Source organism: Pungitius pungitius, chromosome 1 (assembly GCF_949316345.1).
Source record: "Pungitius pungitius chromosome 1, fPunPun2.1, whole genome shotgun sequence".
In the NCBI taxonomy this organism is placed as follows: Eukaryota; Metazoa; Chordata; class Actinopteri; order Perciformes; family Gasterosteidae; genus Pungitius; species Pungitius pungitius.
Genome location: NC_084900.1, coordinates 7,618,019 through 7,633,730, shown reverse-complemented (window position 1 = coordinate 7,633,730; position 15,712 = coordinate 7,618,019). Strand labels below are relative to the sequence as shown.

Here is a 15,712-nt window from a genome sequence, read left to right as displayed (position 1 = left end):
CCACCGACCTCCGGCAAGGGGGCCGAGCAAGGGACTCCGGTGAGCCCCTGGGTCATGCTGAGGGAAATCCACTCACTCCACAACTCATAACCCACGCTCTAGGCCGGGCAGGTCCCGTGTTGCTTGGAGAAGATGTACAGTGGAGTCTAAAATTATCTCAAATTTATTGGGAGATTGAATACGTCCCGGGTAGTATTTGCTCCGTGGAAGTCGTGATTAGTGACGGATTGAAAAATCCTGAAGAGAGTTCTCCACGTTGACTACAGAGGTTGCGAAAAAATAACCTGTAGCCTGACTTTTAAGCGGACTTCCAAGCAACGCTCCCCCCGTTTCCCCCCTTTCCTCTTTACGCGCGGTCCGGTGGAGCGGAGACATCCGCCGGTGCTGTGGTGACGGGTGCAGCGCCAGCGCAACCACGATCCTGCGTTTCATTCAGATACAGGGTTCCACTGGGAGATCTCGCGAGAAGTGTTTTTCCGCCTTGCGAAAATTAAAGGGGAACACCGCCCGTCCTAGTAAAAAAAATGAATAAGGGGATCAAACTAAGAATAGCGTGAGATTGGGAACTCGCGTTACAGTAATAAAAAATATGATTTAATGAACACAAGACGAGCAACAAAGTGTTTCATTGGAAGACATTAAAATAACAGAATACACGCATATTTCCACATAAAACTATATTCACTAATACATGAGTAAATTAAACAGGTCTTTGAACTACAAATGGCCTACAGATCGGATCTAATATGACGTAACTGGTTTTTGACAACGCCCACCGCGTTAATGAGTGCGTGCTTTTATTGTGAAGGAGATCTTGTTAAATGCCGATTTACGTTTTACTATTTTGAATTCCTCCCCATGATTGCAAACGATACAGCTTTACTGTGAGGTTTACCGTCACGTCAATAAGAATCGCTCAAAACTAAATTTCTTCAACGGGGATTTTATTTTGAATATAAAAAGTGGATCTTGTTCTCACTCGCTTGACGGCGGCGGCGGCGGCACAAAAAAAAATGTGACGTTGCAAGATAAACAAACGGAGCCTGGGCCAAGACGGACAAGACAGCCGTTATAAGGACATTTTGTCAGAGTATTTGAGATGCAGCCTTCCAAGAGGAGCGAGGGCGACTGGCAGGGGCTCGTCAGCGAGGTGAGTGAACGGCGGTCACCGTGAACAGCTGCTGCAGAGACGGACCGGTGTTACAGACGCCCCCCTGCGCCCAAACATACGGAGCGATCTTCCCCGTCTTCCCTCCTCGGTGCCACCTGTCCCTGTTTCGACTGATACGCTGCGTAATAATTTGAAGGTGGTAAATTTGAAGTGTGCTGTTGTGTCAAACCGCCTGCATCCCGACACATGCAGGATGCAGGATGCAGGATGCAGCGACGCTCCTGACGCCTCTTCCACACCTACCGCATTGTGACATTTGCCTTTGGAACTTTACTCACCCAATGTTTAAAACTCAATGATTAGTGAATAAAATATATTGGTAACCCACAGCTGGCTGTTATTGGCACAGAACGTACAGAAATGACCAAAGCGGCAACAGCAAATGACTTTTGGAAACTCAAAGGTAAAACCACACAGTAATTAAATGACTCCAAACCACAAACCCTAAAGGATTTGCTTCTTTTCTTTTTGTAAAAATCTATCCAGTGAATGCATCCATTCAGTAAGGGAATAACAGCCTGCTTCATGAACCATTGGTTGCAGCTTTACATCCTGAATGAGAGAGGTCGAGCCACACTACGAGCCTTACTACACACTGCCTTACGCACATTCAGCTCTGTTTCATTTGGTTAAGGGCGGCTCTGACCGCTATCAAGGTTTACTCTGTTCTGTTCTCTTGTGTCTTATCTACACGTGGAACACTCGACCCCAGTGTGTGTTTTTCCACCTCCCGCGAGCAGCTTAGGGTTAGTATCATCAATGAAGTCATTTGACCAATTCCATCCAGGCCTGTGTTATGATCAATGGGTGTGATTACACCTGGGGCGGTGGGGGGGGTCCCCTGGGATTAACACTTACACAAGAACTGTATCCTGTATCTTAGTTCCTGGTGTGTAAGCGCAAGCTGGAGAGTAAGAAGGAGGCCCTGCTCATTCTGTCCAAGGAGCTGGATTCCTGTCAGCAGGAAAGAGACCAGTACGAGCTGATGGCCAACCAGCTGAGGGAGCGCCACCAGGGACTCAAGAAAAAGTACCGGGAACTCATTGTGAGTGGTTCAGGCTTTCCAGGTGATGCCGATTGGCCCCGGGTGTGCACGGTTGAGTGTGCAAGTTGTTTAGTGTATTAGAACTCTGCGGCCAAGCAGTCGGGGTAATGATCGACAGTGTGACGGACCAGGAACATTGTGATTATTTAGCTCTTTTCATATTTTAGGATGGTGACCCGTCTTTGCCACCAGAAAAACGAAATCAAGTAAGTCTGCTGCATGGTGGTGCTTTCAAGGTGCGCCGTACCAACCAGAATTTAAGAACTGCATTAAAAGAATGAGTAAACAGTATTGTGAAAAAGATGCACACTAGATGCCATTTAATACAGAGTAAGAAATGTGATTCTTTGCTGCTTCTTCTTTCTCCTCAGGTGAACCTGGCACAGCTGTTGAGGGACTCGAGGGAACGAGCAAAGCAGCTGGCGGAGGAGGTGAAGGAGCTGACCCAGAGACTTGCGGAGGCCCAGGGAGACAACAAGGTGAGGTCACCATGAGCTCAGTCCAGTTAATGAGTAGATGTGTTTCGAGAGAAACGGCAAGTTTATATTTTAACTTTTTTTCTGCAGCTCCTGAGGATGACCATTACGCGACAGAGGCTGGGGGACGAGGACGTGGGGGCACGCCATTTCCCCGCCCACGAACGGGAGGAACTGGTCCGCCAGCTTGAGAGAGCAGGGCTACAGGTTCATTCATTTATGAATCAAAAAATACAAAGGCAGCTCAAACAGTCAGAAATATACAGTGTATTTGATGATCCAATGGGAACGTTCAGCTATTTAAAACATATGTACAGTCACTTTCCACTTTGTTCTACATCCAATATTTCTTTTTTGCCTTGCTGCTTTCTTGTAGATGGAGGAGATGGTGCACGACCTGAAGGCCGTGACGGACGAGCTCCAGGACGTGAAGTCGGAGCGCAGCGTGTTCAGGGAGAAGGCCCACCGACTCAACGTGGAGCTCAACCACGTGTTGGGTAACCGCGAGGCACGCATCATCGATGTGGATGCCCTCTGCATGGAGAACAGGCAAGTGAAGAAGCAGATACGCGGCCTCTAATGTCCGCACCACTTCTTGGTTTTCTTATCCCTCTTTTTTTATTCTTCACTGGCTGTAAACACATCTTTGTCGAAAAAACATACTTTTGGGAGAATATGTACATGCAAAACAAGTTATCCGATTAAAGCCTCATGAAGGCAAGTCATTTTTAGAGCCGCTTTGTTATGATTCTTCTCTGATTGATTGCTTTTTGTTGGTCTCGCATGTCAATGTCATTGCATGCTTTTCGGCTCTCATGATTTGTGATTTTGATTGTCTTTAACTGTAGGTATTTGCATGAGCGTTTCAGCCAACTACAAGAAGAGGTGAACCTGCTGAAATCCAACATCATGAAGTACAAGGTGCAGATGGAACGTCTCCTTAACAATTCATTTTACTCTGCTAAAAAAATTGATTTAAATTGTTCATCAAACATGCCATGGTGAGTTTTTTCTCCTTTTCCCCTCCCCACAGACGGCTCTTGAGAGGAGGAAAAACTCCACCGCATACGGGAAGTCAAACAGCAGTCCCCTCACTGGCGTTCTCTCCGCCAAGCAAGGTGAAAGCTGTTTGAACTTTGAACCTCGGACATAAACAGATCGCAGAGCAGCCGCGGTCCGAGGGCTGCAGGCCAGTTAAAACGCTGTCTGTCGCCTTGGTGTTGTGGCATGCAAAGCCGCTTTTGGATCAGACAAACTCTTCAACTAATCCTTCCGTATAACAAAGCGGCTTCGAAAAAAGCCACTTGGTTTCTTGCCGCGTTCCAGTGCATTATTTAATAACCCGTTTTTTTTTTTTTTTTTCCTGGGCCGATGCCCCCCGCCCCCCCCCCTCTGACTCCAGCTGAGCTACTAATTGTATTCTGAGTGGTAGAGATCACCTCTGGCAGGGAAATGAGCCTGCCAAGGTGACTGACACTTCCTGACAGAAGCAGCACAGTGGGCTCCGGAGTTAAAGATCCTTGAGCGTCACTAGCAGACGACTGTTTCCATCTCTGCCATGCTCTCGTCATGCTGTTACCCCCCCCCCCCCCCCCCTCCTCTGTGTCTCATCTTAAATCACCCTCTCTTGCATATCTAAAGTTTTGGACAAGTTTTATCAGTGGCCTTATTGGCAGGTGGTAGAAAAGTACCACATGTTATCATTTATAACCTCATTAGCACAAAAAATGCCTTTTCGCACTTTTTTCTTCTCTCCTCATCCTTTCATACATGTGTTTTTTGTTTTTTTTTGGGCCGTCCCTATTTCTGGTCTCCCTCTCCTTTTTAGTCCAGGAGTTGCTCCTGGAGGAGCGGGGCTGCAGTCTGCCGGCCACGCCTCAGTCCATCTCTGACCTCAAGTCGCTGGCCACGGCACTGCTGGAGACCATCCATGAGAAGAACCTGGTCATCCAGCACCAGAGGCACACCAACAGGTATTGTGAAATGTGACATTACGGTGATGTTGGAGGAACCTCTGCATGTTTCTCCACTGACTTCTTTATATATATATATATATATATATATATATATATCTCTCGTCCCTCTGGCACACAAGCAGGATGTTTGCATACCTGTTCTGTAAATCCTCCTCCACCTCCAAGGCAAACACTGAACTGTGTCACATACAAACACACAAGCACAAACACTGTTCATCAGCCACAAGTGATCTGAAGCATTGTGTCTGGTCTGCAGGATCCTTGGAAACAGAGTAGCGGATTTGGAAAGGAAGCTGAAGACGTTGGAGGTTTCTGGACTGTGGAGTCTTCCAGGTGGGCCGCTTCTTTGCGCAATTTCTGAAAATCTTTTTAATCTGACATCAAACAAGATCCACTAGTAAAACAAATACAGAGTAGATACAGTCATTTATGAATAAAATATGAAAACGTAAATCTGGCAAAACACTGTCTGTAATTCTGGCAAAGTCATGGGTTATGGGATAGAAGTATTTCTGGCCTGTTGGAAAAACTTAAGTTGGGACACACCTTCCCATTGAATTTGAATGACAGAATGTGTCCCAAACCTTTGACTGGTACTGTAAATGATCTGAACTCTACACCTCACTGTGAGGAAAGGGCATCAGCTTCAGCCCCTGTATGTTTACACTCTTGGGAAGCATATTTGCCCATGGTTTGACCTGGTTGCAAATCTAACTTGTACCACACCACTAGCAAACACGACCGTGTGACTTAGGGATTTATTGACAAAGTCAACCAGAACACTTGTGATAAACTTGGATTTGGATTTAACTCATTCTTCTGCGGTTTTGTTTATCTAAATATGTTAATACGGTTTTATGTCTATAACGCTGTGTCTGTCTCTCTCTCTCTCTCTTCTCTGGCCGCGTCGCAGGCTTGACCTACCGCGTATCGGTGGGAATTGGGAGTATGTATTCCTTCTGCCCCACTTAGCCCATCCATGCCCTCCTCTATGTCACGCCAGAACAAATCTGGGCAAACACCCAGAAAGTGTGTCACCTCATGCCCACCGTTTACAATGTGTTTACTCCATTGACCACCCGCTCATGTGTCTGTTCATGATAACATTGACTGGAGCCGGCTGTATTAGCATCAAACACTCATCCTTTTGGTCCAGTGGATCCGTCTTAAATTTTACATTCGGAGAAAAAAAAGGACAATTTTTGAATGTTTGTGGTTGGGAATGTTTTAAGGGTACGAGGGACCCCGATTAAGGCAGCGCGCACTGCTTCCTGCTGTGGTGAGATTTTTCAATCATCAGTCATTTCAGACCGCGACTGAAGGCTGTCATTGTATGATGATAAGAGAACGAGCAGAGATGGGCATTTTTTTTTTCTTCAAGGTATGGGGGCCAACCCAAATACACTGTTTTTAGTAAAGTGGAGGGTAAATGAATAGTGAAATATGCTCCTAATACTGAAGATACTGTTTTTATATAACTCCCTTAATCGAGGAGGAAAAAGTCATTTCAATTTAAAGACATGTATACCAGTATCCTTACATTATGAAGTAAACCCAGGCTTATTCATTCAATATTTGTAAAATGCACTTCATTCATTTCAGCCCTTTTTTGCATTTTGCTATGACGCCTGTCAGCTTTTTAACGCCTATTATATTTTTAAAAAACAACCTAAATGTCATTTACCAAGTGTAAACTTCATGAAAATATTCTATTCCGTACTATATTTTTTCCAAAAGCAACCAGGAGGTAAGACGGTCCCTGCTTTTCCCACTGGAGGGAGATGTTGTGCCGTCTAGCAACCAAATTGAGAGGTGGAGAGACTGCGGCTGAATGGAGGTGCCCTGTCACGAGACCGTCATTCTCACCGCCATAAAACTGACAAGCATCCATTACCGAAAATGATTGCCCACATTACAAACACATTTAGGGGAATGTGCCGTTATTAGGGAATTTGTAGGCGAGGGCCCAGAGTGCCTGACGACCGCGCTGTCCACCACTGTTAGGGCGAGAGAAATATAGAGAGATGTGAGCGTCTGTGGCCTTGATGTGGTATGAAGTTGGGCTGATGGATATTAAAGGCAATCGGGGATAGGATGGAGGGCCTTGGCTGCCTACCCGGGGCCCCGCGGAACACTGGAGGTGACTACGTCGTCTCCGGATGTGTGTGTGTGTGTGTGTGTGTGTGTGTGTGTGTGTGTGTGTGTGTGTGTGTGTGTGTGTGTGTGTGTGTGTGTGTGTGTGTGTGTGTGTGTGTGTGTGTGTGTGTGTGTGTGTGTGTGTGTGTGTGTGTGTGTGTGTGTGTGTGTGTGTGTGTGTGTGTGTGTGTGTGTGTGTGTGTGTGTGTGTGTGTGAGAGAGAGAGAGAGAGAGAGAAACAATGACATAGATGCAGTGAGTCAGATAGAGTTGTGATTGATGGATCCCCATCAGTCCTCCATGCCGCCAAAGCCCCCCCCCCCCCCGCCCCGTCCCCCCCACCTTCCCAACCAAGGTGATTGAGCGCAAGTTGAAATGTCACACGGCAAGTGAAAGCCTGTCAGTGTGCATCAGCTATTGAAAAAAAAACCAGAGGTGGATACAAAATGCATCCATATAGCTCTGTCTGGGTCCAAGGTCTTCAGTTAATAAGAAGGCATTTCCTTGCCACTCGAGAGCTAGACAGCACTGCATCTCAGTGGGAGGGTGTCACCGTGGGACTGTTAGACAGACCTCTCATCTCTTTTTTCCCCCTCCTTGTTTGTGCTATAGAGAATATGACATGGTGTATTCGAGTATCAGGTCAAAAGCAGTTTGGATATCGGGACAGACTTTTATTATTCAATTAAACGAGGAAGTGCGTCCAAACCTTTGCTCCAGTGATTGCTGCTGAGGCTGATGGGAATGGCATTAGCTTTGCAGGTAATGTGGTCATAAACCAAAGTATGAGACAAATTGAAGCGTTGATCTGGAGTCATCAAGGTTATTACAATTCACTCTCAAGATGCCTTAATGTGTACACCAACCTGCATCCAACAGTTGTTGAGCATTTTCAATTAAAACCATCTGACATAACGATGAAGGAACTTTTTAGACAATCAGGGACTTCGCAGCTTCTCTTTACGCCCCCCAGTTTTTATGTAGAGGCTTCAGAATCCAAACAGCCGCCACACAATGCCCTCACTCACTGTTCTTACATCAGTGTCAGCGCCGAGCATCAACAACAATATGGCCGGCATTCATAACAATATGGTCTCAGTTCGCCATTCATGGTTCTCACGCATCGTGTCACCCAGTCATCCATTTTCTCATTCTTCTGTTTGTTTTTGTGCCTCACACTTGACTGGTCAGAGAAACCGGCCTATTCAGGGCGCTTCTGTGAAGGCACAGGCTGATGTGCACAATTACAGCCTTGTGTGTGTTCACATGCCTACGTGAAGTCAACGTTGTGTGTGTGTGTGTGTGTGTGTGTGTGTGCGCGTGTATTTGTGATGTCTGGTTTATGGTGCAGCGTCTCCTATAAGTAGCATATGGTGTCCGCCTAAGAGGCGTGCAGCCATCACTAATGAAGACAGATGACAGGGGAACGGAAACCACTTCCTGTGAGCACGTGGATGCGTACGTGCGCGCATGTTTGTACACGCAGCACGGCACCACATACATGTGCTCGGAGCAGCTCCATCCGATCCTCGCATGCCGTGCTTGTTTATTTTTGTAGTGATTAGCATGCGGCAGTAACGCGGCGGGTTCGTTCTCCCGATTCGGGTGTTTACAGGGAATCGAGGCGACGTCGCACTGAGTGAAGATCTCCAGCTGGAGCTTCATCCAACACGCGCCGCGTCTCAGCCAAACGTGCGGCCACACACAGGTGAGTGCAATTGTGCGTAAGCCGTTTCTCCGGCCATTGTTGAGAGAACCCGCGGCTGACGGCATAAACACTGTAATTAGTCACCTCGCGCTGAAAGCTCCTTGCTATCTCCTGCGTTTAACCCAAGTCTCTCCGCATCTCATTGGTGCAAGCTGCCCAAATGCCATGGCATTTTGGAAATGTGAAGCAAATTCTCGCCCGCTGACATTCAGAAACTTCTGCCGTGTTCCCTTTTTGAAAGGGGATGGGGGACGGGGGTGGGGGGGCATAAATATGGATGCCAGTTCAAGTAATGTTGCTTTCTTCCTGGGTGTTTAGTGCCTTTCTGTGTGTGTATGTGTGCGTGTGAGTATGTGAAAAGGTGGCCGAGACTCTATGTGCAGTCTTTAACCTTTTCGCCTGCACATCCACAAATATGGGTCAGTAATCCCCAAAGTGAGAACATATTTGGGTGAAGAAGCAGAACTAAGCTGTTGCTATTGCCGCGATGCGGGGCGTCACACTTGTCTTGCGTCCCCTTGTCTGGGGGCACTGCTGCTATATTTAGCCTGTTGCCATGGAAGCACTTGAGTCGCATAAGCAATTGAAATAACTTTCTACATTCACACAGTGGTCCAGAAAAGGAAAGCTTTCATTGTGTTTTCTTGACAAAGCATTTTCCACCATTTTACAATTGTCTAAAAGATATTTTTAGCATTTAAAGGATCGACTGCCATGACTTTATGAGGATTGGCCCCTAGAATTCTTAGTTCACATTGGCTGAAATGACTTTATTTAATTACTGGCTGTGTCATCAATTCAGTTGTTTCAACTTAATAAGCTGTTGTTACTATAAATTCGGTCTGACATTTCTGACACTTGTGTCATTATTGGCACCAAGAATAAATGTTGTTTGTCTCAGTGAAAAAGGAGTTTAGGTAGATGTAGCCAGAAAAAAAATCATTTTTGGTTATTGGCAGCTCAATTTTGGTAGCTGACCATGCTGATTTTGCCAGGTAACATATCAGAAGCCATTACTTCACATCTCCTCCCAGGGGAGCAGAACAGGGCAAAAAGTACTAGTTTTCAGGTGCAACTGTGGCCTGTGATCAAGTTAGTAATTAAAATGACCAGTTGTCTCATTTTCCCGCTCCCAGTTGTTTCAGGCGACAGAAACCACTCCGCTGGCGGCGACCTTGGCACAGATGGCGGCGGCGGGGAAGTCGCACCTGCACTGCTCGGTAGCCCGGAGCCTCTGGTGGGGGTGGAGACGAATGGGATTGACAAGAGAGGGGGACGCATTGCGACCCTGGCGGAAGACGGCGCCGTCTTGGACCTGGAGGAGGGGCGGAGTCCAGTGGAGGAGGCGGGGCACGAGTTGGAGGGGGGTGAGGATGAAGAACTGGGCTCCACGGTGGAGGAGGGAGAAGAGGCAGCCGTGGCACTGGGTGTCACGTCCCCCGAAGCACAACTTCCCTGGCTCCCAAAAGAGGAAGCCTCTTTGGATCATTCAGAGGTGGGCCGTCAGCAACGCAAATCCCGGGACGGTGGGTCGAATCCCACGCCTGCACGCGTAGATGCCCCGCTGTCCATTCCACAGAGCCAGCCCACTGACGCGAGGAATACAGGCGGGTGGGACGTCGCAGAGAGTGACACTTGTCGCGGGGACAGCCTCGGCATGGTCTGACGTCACAGAAAGCCTTTGAATCGCCGCCCTCGTCATTCTCGCTGATAATTCTTGCATCAATCGTCCCTAGTTACATTCCCACGGCGTGGCTACCGCTCACAAGCTCCCTGTTCTACCTCGCAGCTCCGTTTCAGTCAATAAAATGGTGAGGGGAAAACACTTTTTCAGCCACCATTGTAGGAGCCGTAGGGTCACTTTGTATCTAGACAGGCGTGTTGCTGCGCAGGAACAGGCAATCTTGAAATCAATGGAGTTGCAAACTCAATGCCCTGCAGGAAGAGTTTAGCTAGGAAAATAAAAGATATGGCAGCTTCGACTGCTGTGCCCCATATTCCCTTCTTCCTTTCCCCTGTGATAAGATAATCCCAATTGTTTGCTTTCTGCTTCTTCCTACGGGAATGAATGGAGTGCTGCATTTTGTCGTTACGCTCATAGGTGGTCCAAATAATAATCGTGTTGTAAATATGTGTAAATTAATAATATTGATATTCAAAATTATATTTATTTATATTGCTCTGCATGGGTAAATATTATTGATCAGTACATTTTTATTTTGATCTTTGGATGAGACTATATGTGCCTTTATATGTGAAAACACTGTACTACTGATATTTATTAAAATAAATGCCTAACTTTGCAATATGACATTTCCAAAAGTTGGTCTTTTCTGACCCACGCACATACACAATAAAATATCGCAGCGATTCCCAACCAGGTATTTGTTCCACTGGATGTACTTGAAAATTGATCATGGAAAAGTTTGATTCATGTATTTGATATTGACTATAAAAATCATGCAGATGAAATAGTGTGCTAAAATTAATGTATAGGGTTTAAATAGTTAATACATTGTTAAAATAACTAAAATCAACCAAGTTGTATTCTGAAATGCAAACTTGACCAGAGCAAAGTAAAAATGAACAGGTCAAATGTAGGATTATAATAACTATTGACCTTTGTGGATGAAAGGGCGTGGAGTCCATCTGCTTCGGGTGTGTTGGGAACCACAACACAGAAAGTTTTTGATTGCTATTTTTGATTCAGCTCTCTCCTTAAGCTAGAGAACACACAAGGAGGAATTCAATCTGATTTAAAACCTCCACTCTGACACAGAGGCTGACTTTGTGAACTTGGTGTAATATTTGTTTGAGCTTTCACACACAGATGAGGTTTGTTTGATAGTAATGTTCTGAACCAGAAAATGAGCCCATATCTGCAGAAAATCTCCCTGATTAATTTCTTTTAGTGTTCACAAGGTTGGTCTCATTTATTCTAAATGCAGCCGTCTCAGTCTTTTGATTGCTAGACAGATTACAGCGGCTTAACTTGATTCTCTTCTTTTCCGGTCTTGGGAGAAAATTGTTTCCGGCATCACGAATGAGTTGCCTAAAATCAGGAGAAATATTCAAATACGAAATAAATTAATGTATACATTTTTTGGAAAGATATTTATTGTATCTGCCCCCGTTTGGGGTTTTCTTCATGTTCGATGCACAAAAATAAAAAAGCTTCTCAGTATGATTATGAGTGAAACTTTAAAAACAAAGCTACAGACGGGACTACTGTAAAACAGACACGCCCATTTTGTCCGACGGCCAAAGTCCACAACCCACACCAACTGTGTTTTTTTGAGAATCAGGTCCTTCTCTTGACAGGTGACAGCTGGCCTCTCCAGGCAAACACAGTGTAAAAAGCCAGAATCCATGAACTGCTTATTCTGCAGAAAGCCACGCTATTTTTAATCTCTGACACAAAATAGAGGCGGAGAGCGAGGAAGGAATCAAGCTCGGGAACACCAATATGGTGCGTACCCAGTGCCAGGCAGCTGATTTGACACGCCGCAGAGAGCTTTTTTTCTCCCAGTGAGTTTAAGTTTATAAACCAGATGGAGTCTGAACTAATGGAATCGTAAGATGATACCGGCTTGCATTAGTTTCTTGTTGACCTTCTTTTTTTGCATGCATGCAAGTGAAAACCTTTAAGAAATAGTTTGAGATGTGCATATCTGTTAAAAAAAAAAGCGTCACCCTGAGGTGCATTTCCTGATTCGGGCTATGATGTCGAGTCTCGGCTGTGGGCCAGTTAAACGTGGGTCATTGGTCATAGATGATGATGTCTGAAAATAAATTATTGTGCAGAAATACCACAGATATCTTTGAGGTCTTTGAAAAAGAGTATTACCATTACATAGTTTGTCCACCAGAGAGCAATGCAAATGTCATGGCCACAATTCTCAAAATGCTTTGTGTGAATGTTCATTCTTTCCTATTGAGATCAGTCTTTTTTATCAAAAACCCAGTATTTTTCAGGTTGTACCAGGAAACCCCAACGTTTTTCTGCGAGTTTACAAATATCGGACAGCATTTAGTCATTTTGAGCTCACATGAATGCGTTGCTAGTTAAATTTAGTAAAAGGAACAAACGAGGAATAAAATGCCTCACTCACGTTCAGATAGTAAAGAGAGAATATCTGGCGGTGCATTGGTTTCTTTACCAATAATTACTCGAAATAACCTCGATATAACCACACAAACCATACCACCTGTATATGAGCTTTTCCTCGCTAAAGATGTATCGGAGACTTATCACACGACTGGAAAATTCAGAGGGCCTCACCAGACCCTCCCACCCCCCCCCGGAGCAAAAGTGAATTGTCGAGAGCCGGTGAAGCCAATCAACAGGACTACAGATAAAATGAAGCTACACTACCAGCTGGCCCATGCCAAAAACTAATCTTAGCCCCTTATCTGTGACGGCGACATCCCCCACTAGAGGGCAAGTAAAAAGAAGTGCATTGTCAAGTGCTTTGATTAGCCCCATGCTGCTTCGATCACAGGTGTGAGTTTGCCCCTATTTGTGCTTCAAAGAGAGATCAAGGGAGGAATCATTTGTATGTGTGTGCATGTCCTTTTGACTTTTGTAGCTTTGCGCCCTCCCTTTCATGTTTTAGATGTCGAGATGGGTTGTACCATCATAGAAACCACTCATCATACCACGGTATCAACCGACTTTGTTCTGGTCCCAAGCCCCCACCCCCCCCTCAGTTATCTCACCCTGCAGCCTAGATAGTCGGAGAGACCAGCCGGGGTCACAGCAATGCTCACTGTCTCTAATAAGTGTGACCAGGGAGGTTTTGACATCCCATCATCTCTGGGTCCTCTAACGGTTTGAGGGATAGGGGTGCAGAGGGGCATGTGGAGCCAGCAGTTTCCAGGCCAACCACTCTGCAGGGTTAATTACTATACCAGCCAGATGCCCTCTTCCACTGATGGCCAGTGCCCTCCTGGTCCGTGCTTCATTCGCTCACCTTGCCTTTTTTACGCTTACCTGAGTTATATCGTGTGGTGCCTCTCAGAGCGCCGCAGGACTGGCTCCCCGGGTGCTGCGATTTGAGGAGTGTAACTTTCTGCTCTGTTGCTGACAATGCTGTTATTATCTGAGATAATAGAGGAAAGAGGAGGAAAAAAAATGTCAATCACTTTTTTCCCGCTTGTTTCTTGCAGAGATAATAATTCTAATGTAGCAGGGACACGATATGCATAACTGCATCACTTGCTCGGTTTGCATTTTCATGTGGACTCAGTATGACTGCAATTACTGCGTGGTTTTTGTCATCACTTTGGCTGTCAAATTGGAATAGGGTTTAGTCAGTTGAAAGGTAAATTGTGTCTCCACTTCATTAAGGCTACAAAGCTATAATTTTAACAGTGATGTTGTCCTCCCATACAAGCTTGGTATCCCGTCAATCTTATTCGTACTTAAGTTCAAATTATAGAAATAGTTCCACATTTAGAGATATAAACATATTTAGTGGCTCTTTGTCCCTTAAGACTGACCTCAGTTGTTTACAGATTTCCGAAAAACCAAAAAACTAATTGCAATAAAAACAGCCTGACCTGGAAAGGCCGTGCCGGCGAGCGAGGCCGGCGAAGTCGCAGGACGTTGGAGAAGCGTGAGCTTGTGGACGGCCGATAAGCAGAGAGGCCCCGCCTGGGGTCAGCACGACACCACGACGTACAGTCAGATCTCTATTAAGATAGGAAATGGTGGTCCAGCGTGATAAGAGCTGACAGGACTTGATGCGATATCAGTGATGGGGACAACAGCTGCAGATACCATCTTCTCCTTCCGAGAAATAGAATTAGGGTTGGGCCAGTCTTATTATGGGCTCTGCAAGTCCTTAATGACCTGCGTCTGTTTTCTTTTGTGTGTGTTTGTTGTTTTGAGCGTCGCTTGTTGTCATTTTGTCTCTTTCTCTGACATTCTGGCGTCTCAGGTTCAGTATTTGAATGAAAATGTACAGCCGTAATATACAGAATTAACAGAATAAATGAAGGAAAACAAATATAAGTGAGGATAAGGTTGTCAGTTACTGAATATTGATTGTTAAAACTGACTGGGATCCAGACCAAAATAAACAAACAAAAAAAATCAATACATTGCTACTTTAATACTCAGCTCCTACACTTTTTGCAATAACAGTTACTTGAAATGGAGGAGTGGGCCTAAGGGGCCTTTGAAACATTTCGGATCCCTTGGCCTGTGGGCCTCACTGATCCATTCATGCTGCGATGGACAAAACTAAATGATGATAGGGGCATAAAGAGCATCCCTTTCTACATCATATTTTCTAACTTATTGTCATCTTTAAACCTATTTTATGTTCAGTTCTTCAAAGCTGGGGGTTTGCAGTTTAAGTTAATGCAGCAATGTTCCAAATGATTAGTCCCCAGTGTTAGTAATGTCCATAATCTAATACTGCCAGCTCTGCAGCTGTGTTTGCCAGAGCTATTTCATACAACGTTTGGACTGCAATTTAATAGCCTGTGAAAGCGAGACAGACAGAGAAGTATGGGCAAAATGGTGTTTTAAATTATCCTTGCATATTAAAGAATTATGACTTAGTTGAAAAGTTGACTTCTCCTTAACCGTCACCATCAATCCCCCAACCATAAGCAATGAGCCATTGTCCATTATGCAGCTTGTTAGCAATGTCTGGGCTGTGTAATTACCTGCGTCAACGACAATGATTGTCTTCGGTGACAGATTATTCATCACGTTATAATTGTCGAGGTTGAAAGATGGATTTCTAGCGCTTTGTCAGAGCTGAGAAGTAACAAAGCTCACCACGGTCCTGATATAACAAGAAAAGTACCTGTTCCTATTCATTTGGGTACCAGTACTGCCTGGAGGCAGCAGAAACAACAATGAAAGGAAAATAAGAAGGGGAAGGAGGCCCATTTATTCAAAACCGAATTGTGTGTATTCATCCGTTATGCTCTTAGGAGGCAGTGTTTGCTGTATGAATTGCTGTTATATCAGTAAAATTAATTCCAAGCCTCTCATGTCTATTTTGCAGGTATACTCTCAACTTTAGAACAACAACAACTGATGCTGCGTCACCACGGCAGGTGTCTTTCGAGGGGGTCTCCAGCACCGATGGCCAGTACAACTTTCAATCAAAACAACAAAGCGGTCCATAACTTTCGTAGCCACTAAATGAACAACGAAGGCGTGCTGTTGTTTGGCGGGCA

The 15,712-nt window shown here is 45.3% G+C and overlaps 1 protein-coding gene across 3 annotated transcripts; it reads left to right on the top strand.

Moving 5' to 3' along the window:
* The first annotated feature begins 862 nt into the window (after positions 1-862).
* ccdc149a (coiled-coil domain containing 149a) lies at positions 863-10,904 on the top strand. Of its 3 annotated transcripts, XM_037480499.2 has the most exons (13): positions 865-1,150; positions 2,055-2,216; positions 2,384-2,422; positions 2,588-2,695; positions 2,783-2,899; positions 3,069-3,241; positions 3,541-3,613; positions 3,726-3,810; positions 4,521-4,665; positions 4,925-5,001; positions 5,582-5,614; positions 8,420-8,512; positions 9,649-10,904. In XM_037480499.2, exons 1-13 carry the CDS (start codon positions 1,100-1,102, stop codon positions 10,176-10,178), a joined length of 1,686 nt encoding a protein of 561 aa, XP_037336396.2. In that variant the 5' UTR covers positions 865-1,099; the 3' UTR covers positions 10,179-10,904. The 3 variants fall into 3 exon arrangements, with proteins under 3 accessions (XP_062417108.1, XP_037336399.2, XP_037336396.2); XM_062561124.1 differs by lacking the exon at positions 2,055-2,216 and having other exon boundaries at positions 863-1,150; XM_037480502.2 differs by lacking the exon at positions 5,582-5,614 and having other exon boundaries at positions 864-1,150.
* The last annotated feature ends 4,808 nt before the right edge of the window (positions 10,905-15,712 follow it).

Excerpts from the sequence above, each read along its gene's own strand:
- ccdc149a (XM_037480499.2), top strand. The coding sequence starts at position 1,100 with ATGCAGCCTTCCAAGAGGAGCGAGGGCGACTGGCAGGGGCTCGTCAGC. Across the intron at positions 1,151-2,054 it reads GGCAGGGGCTCGTCAGCGAG|TTCCTGGTGTGTAAGCGCAA; the intron begins GTGAGTGAACGG and ends CCTGTATCTTAG. Across the intron at positions 5,002-5,581 it reads TGGACTGTGGAGTCTTCCAG|GCTTGACCTACCGCGTATCG; the intron begins GTGGGCCGCTTC and ends GCCGCGTCGCAG.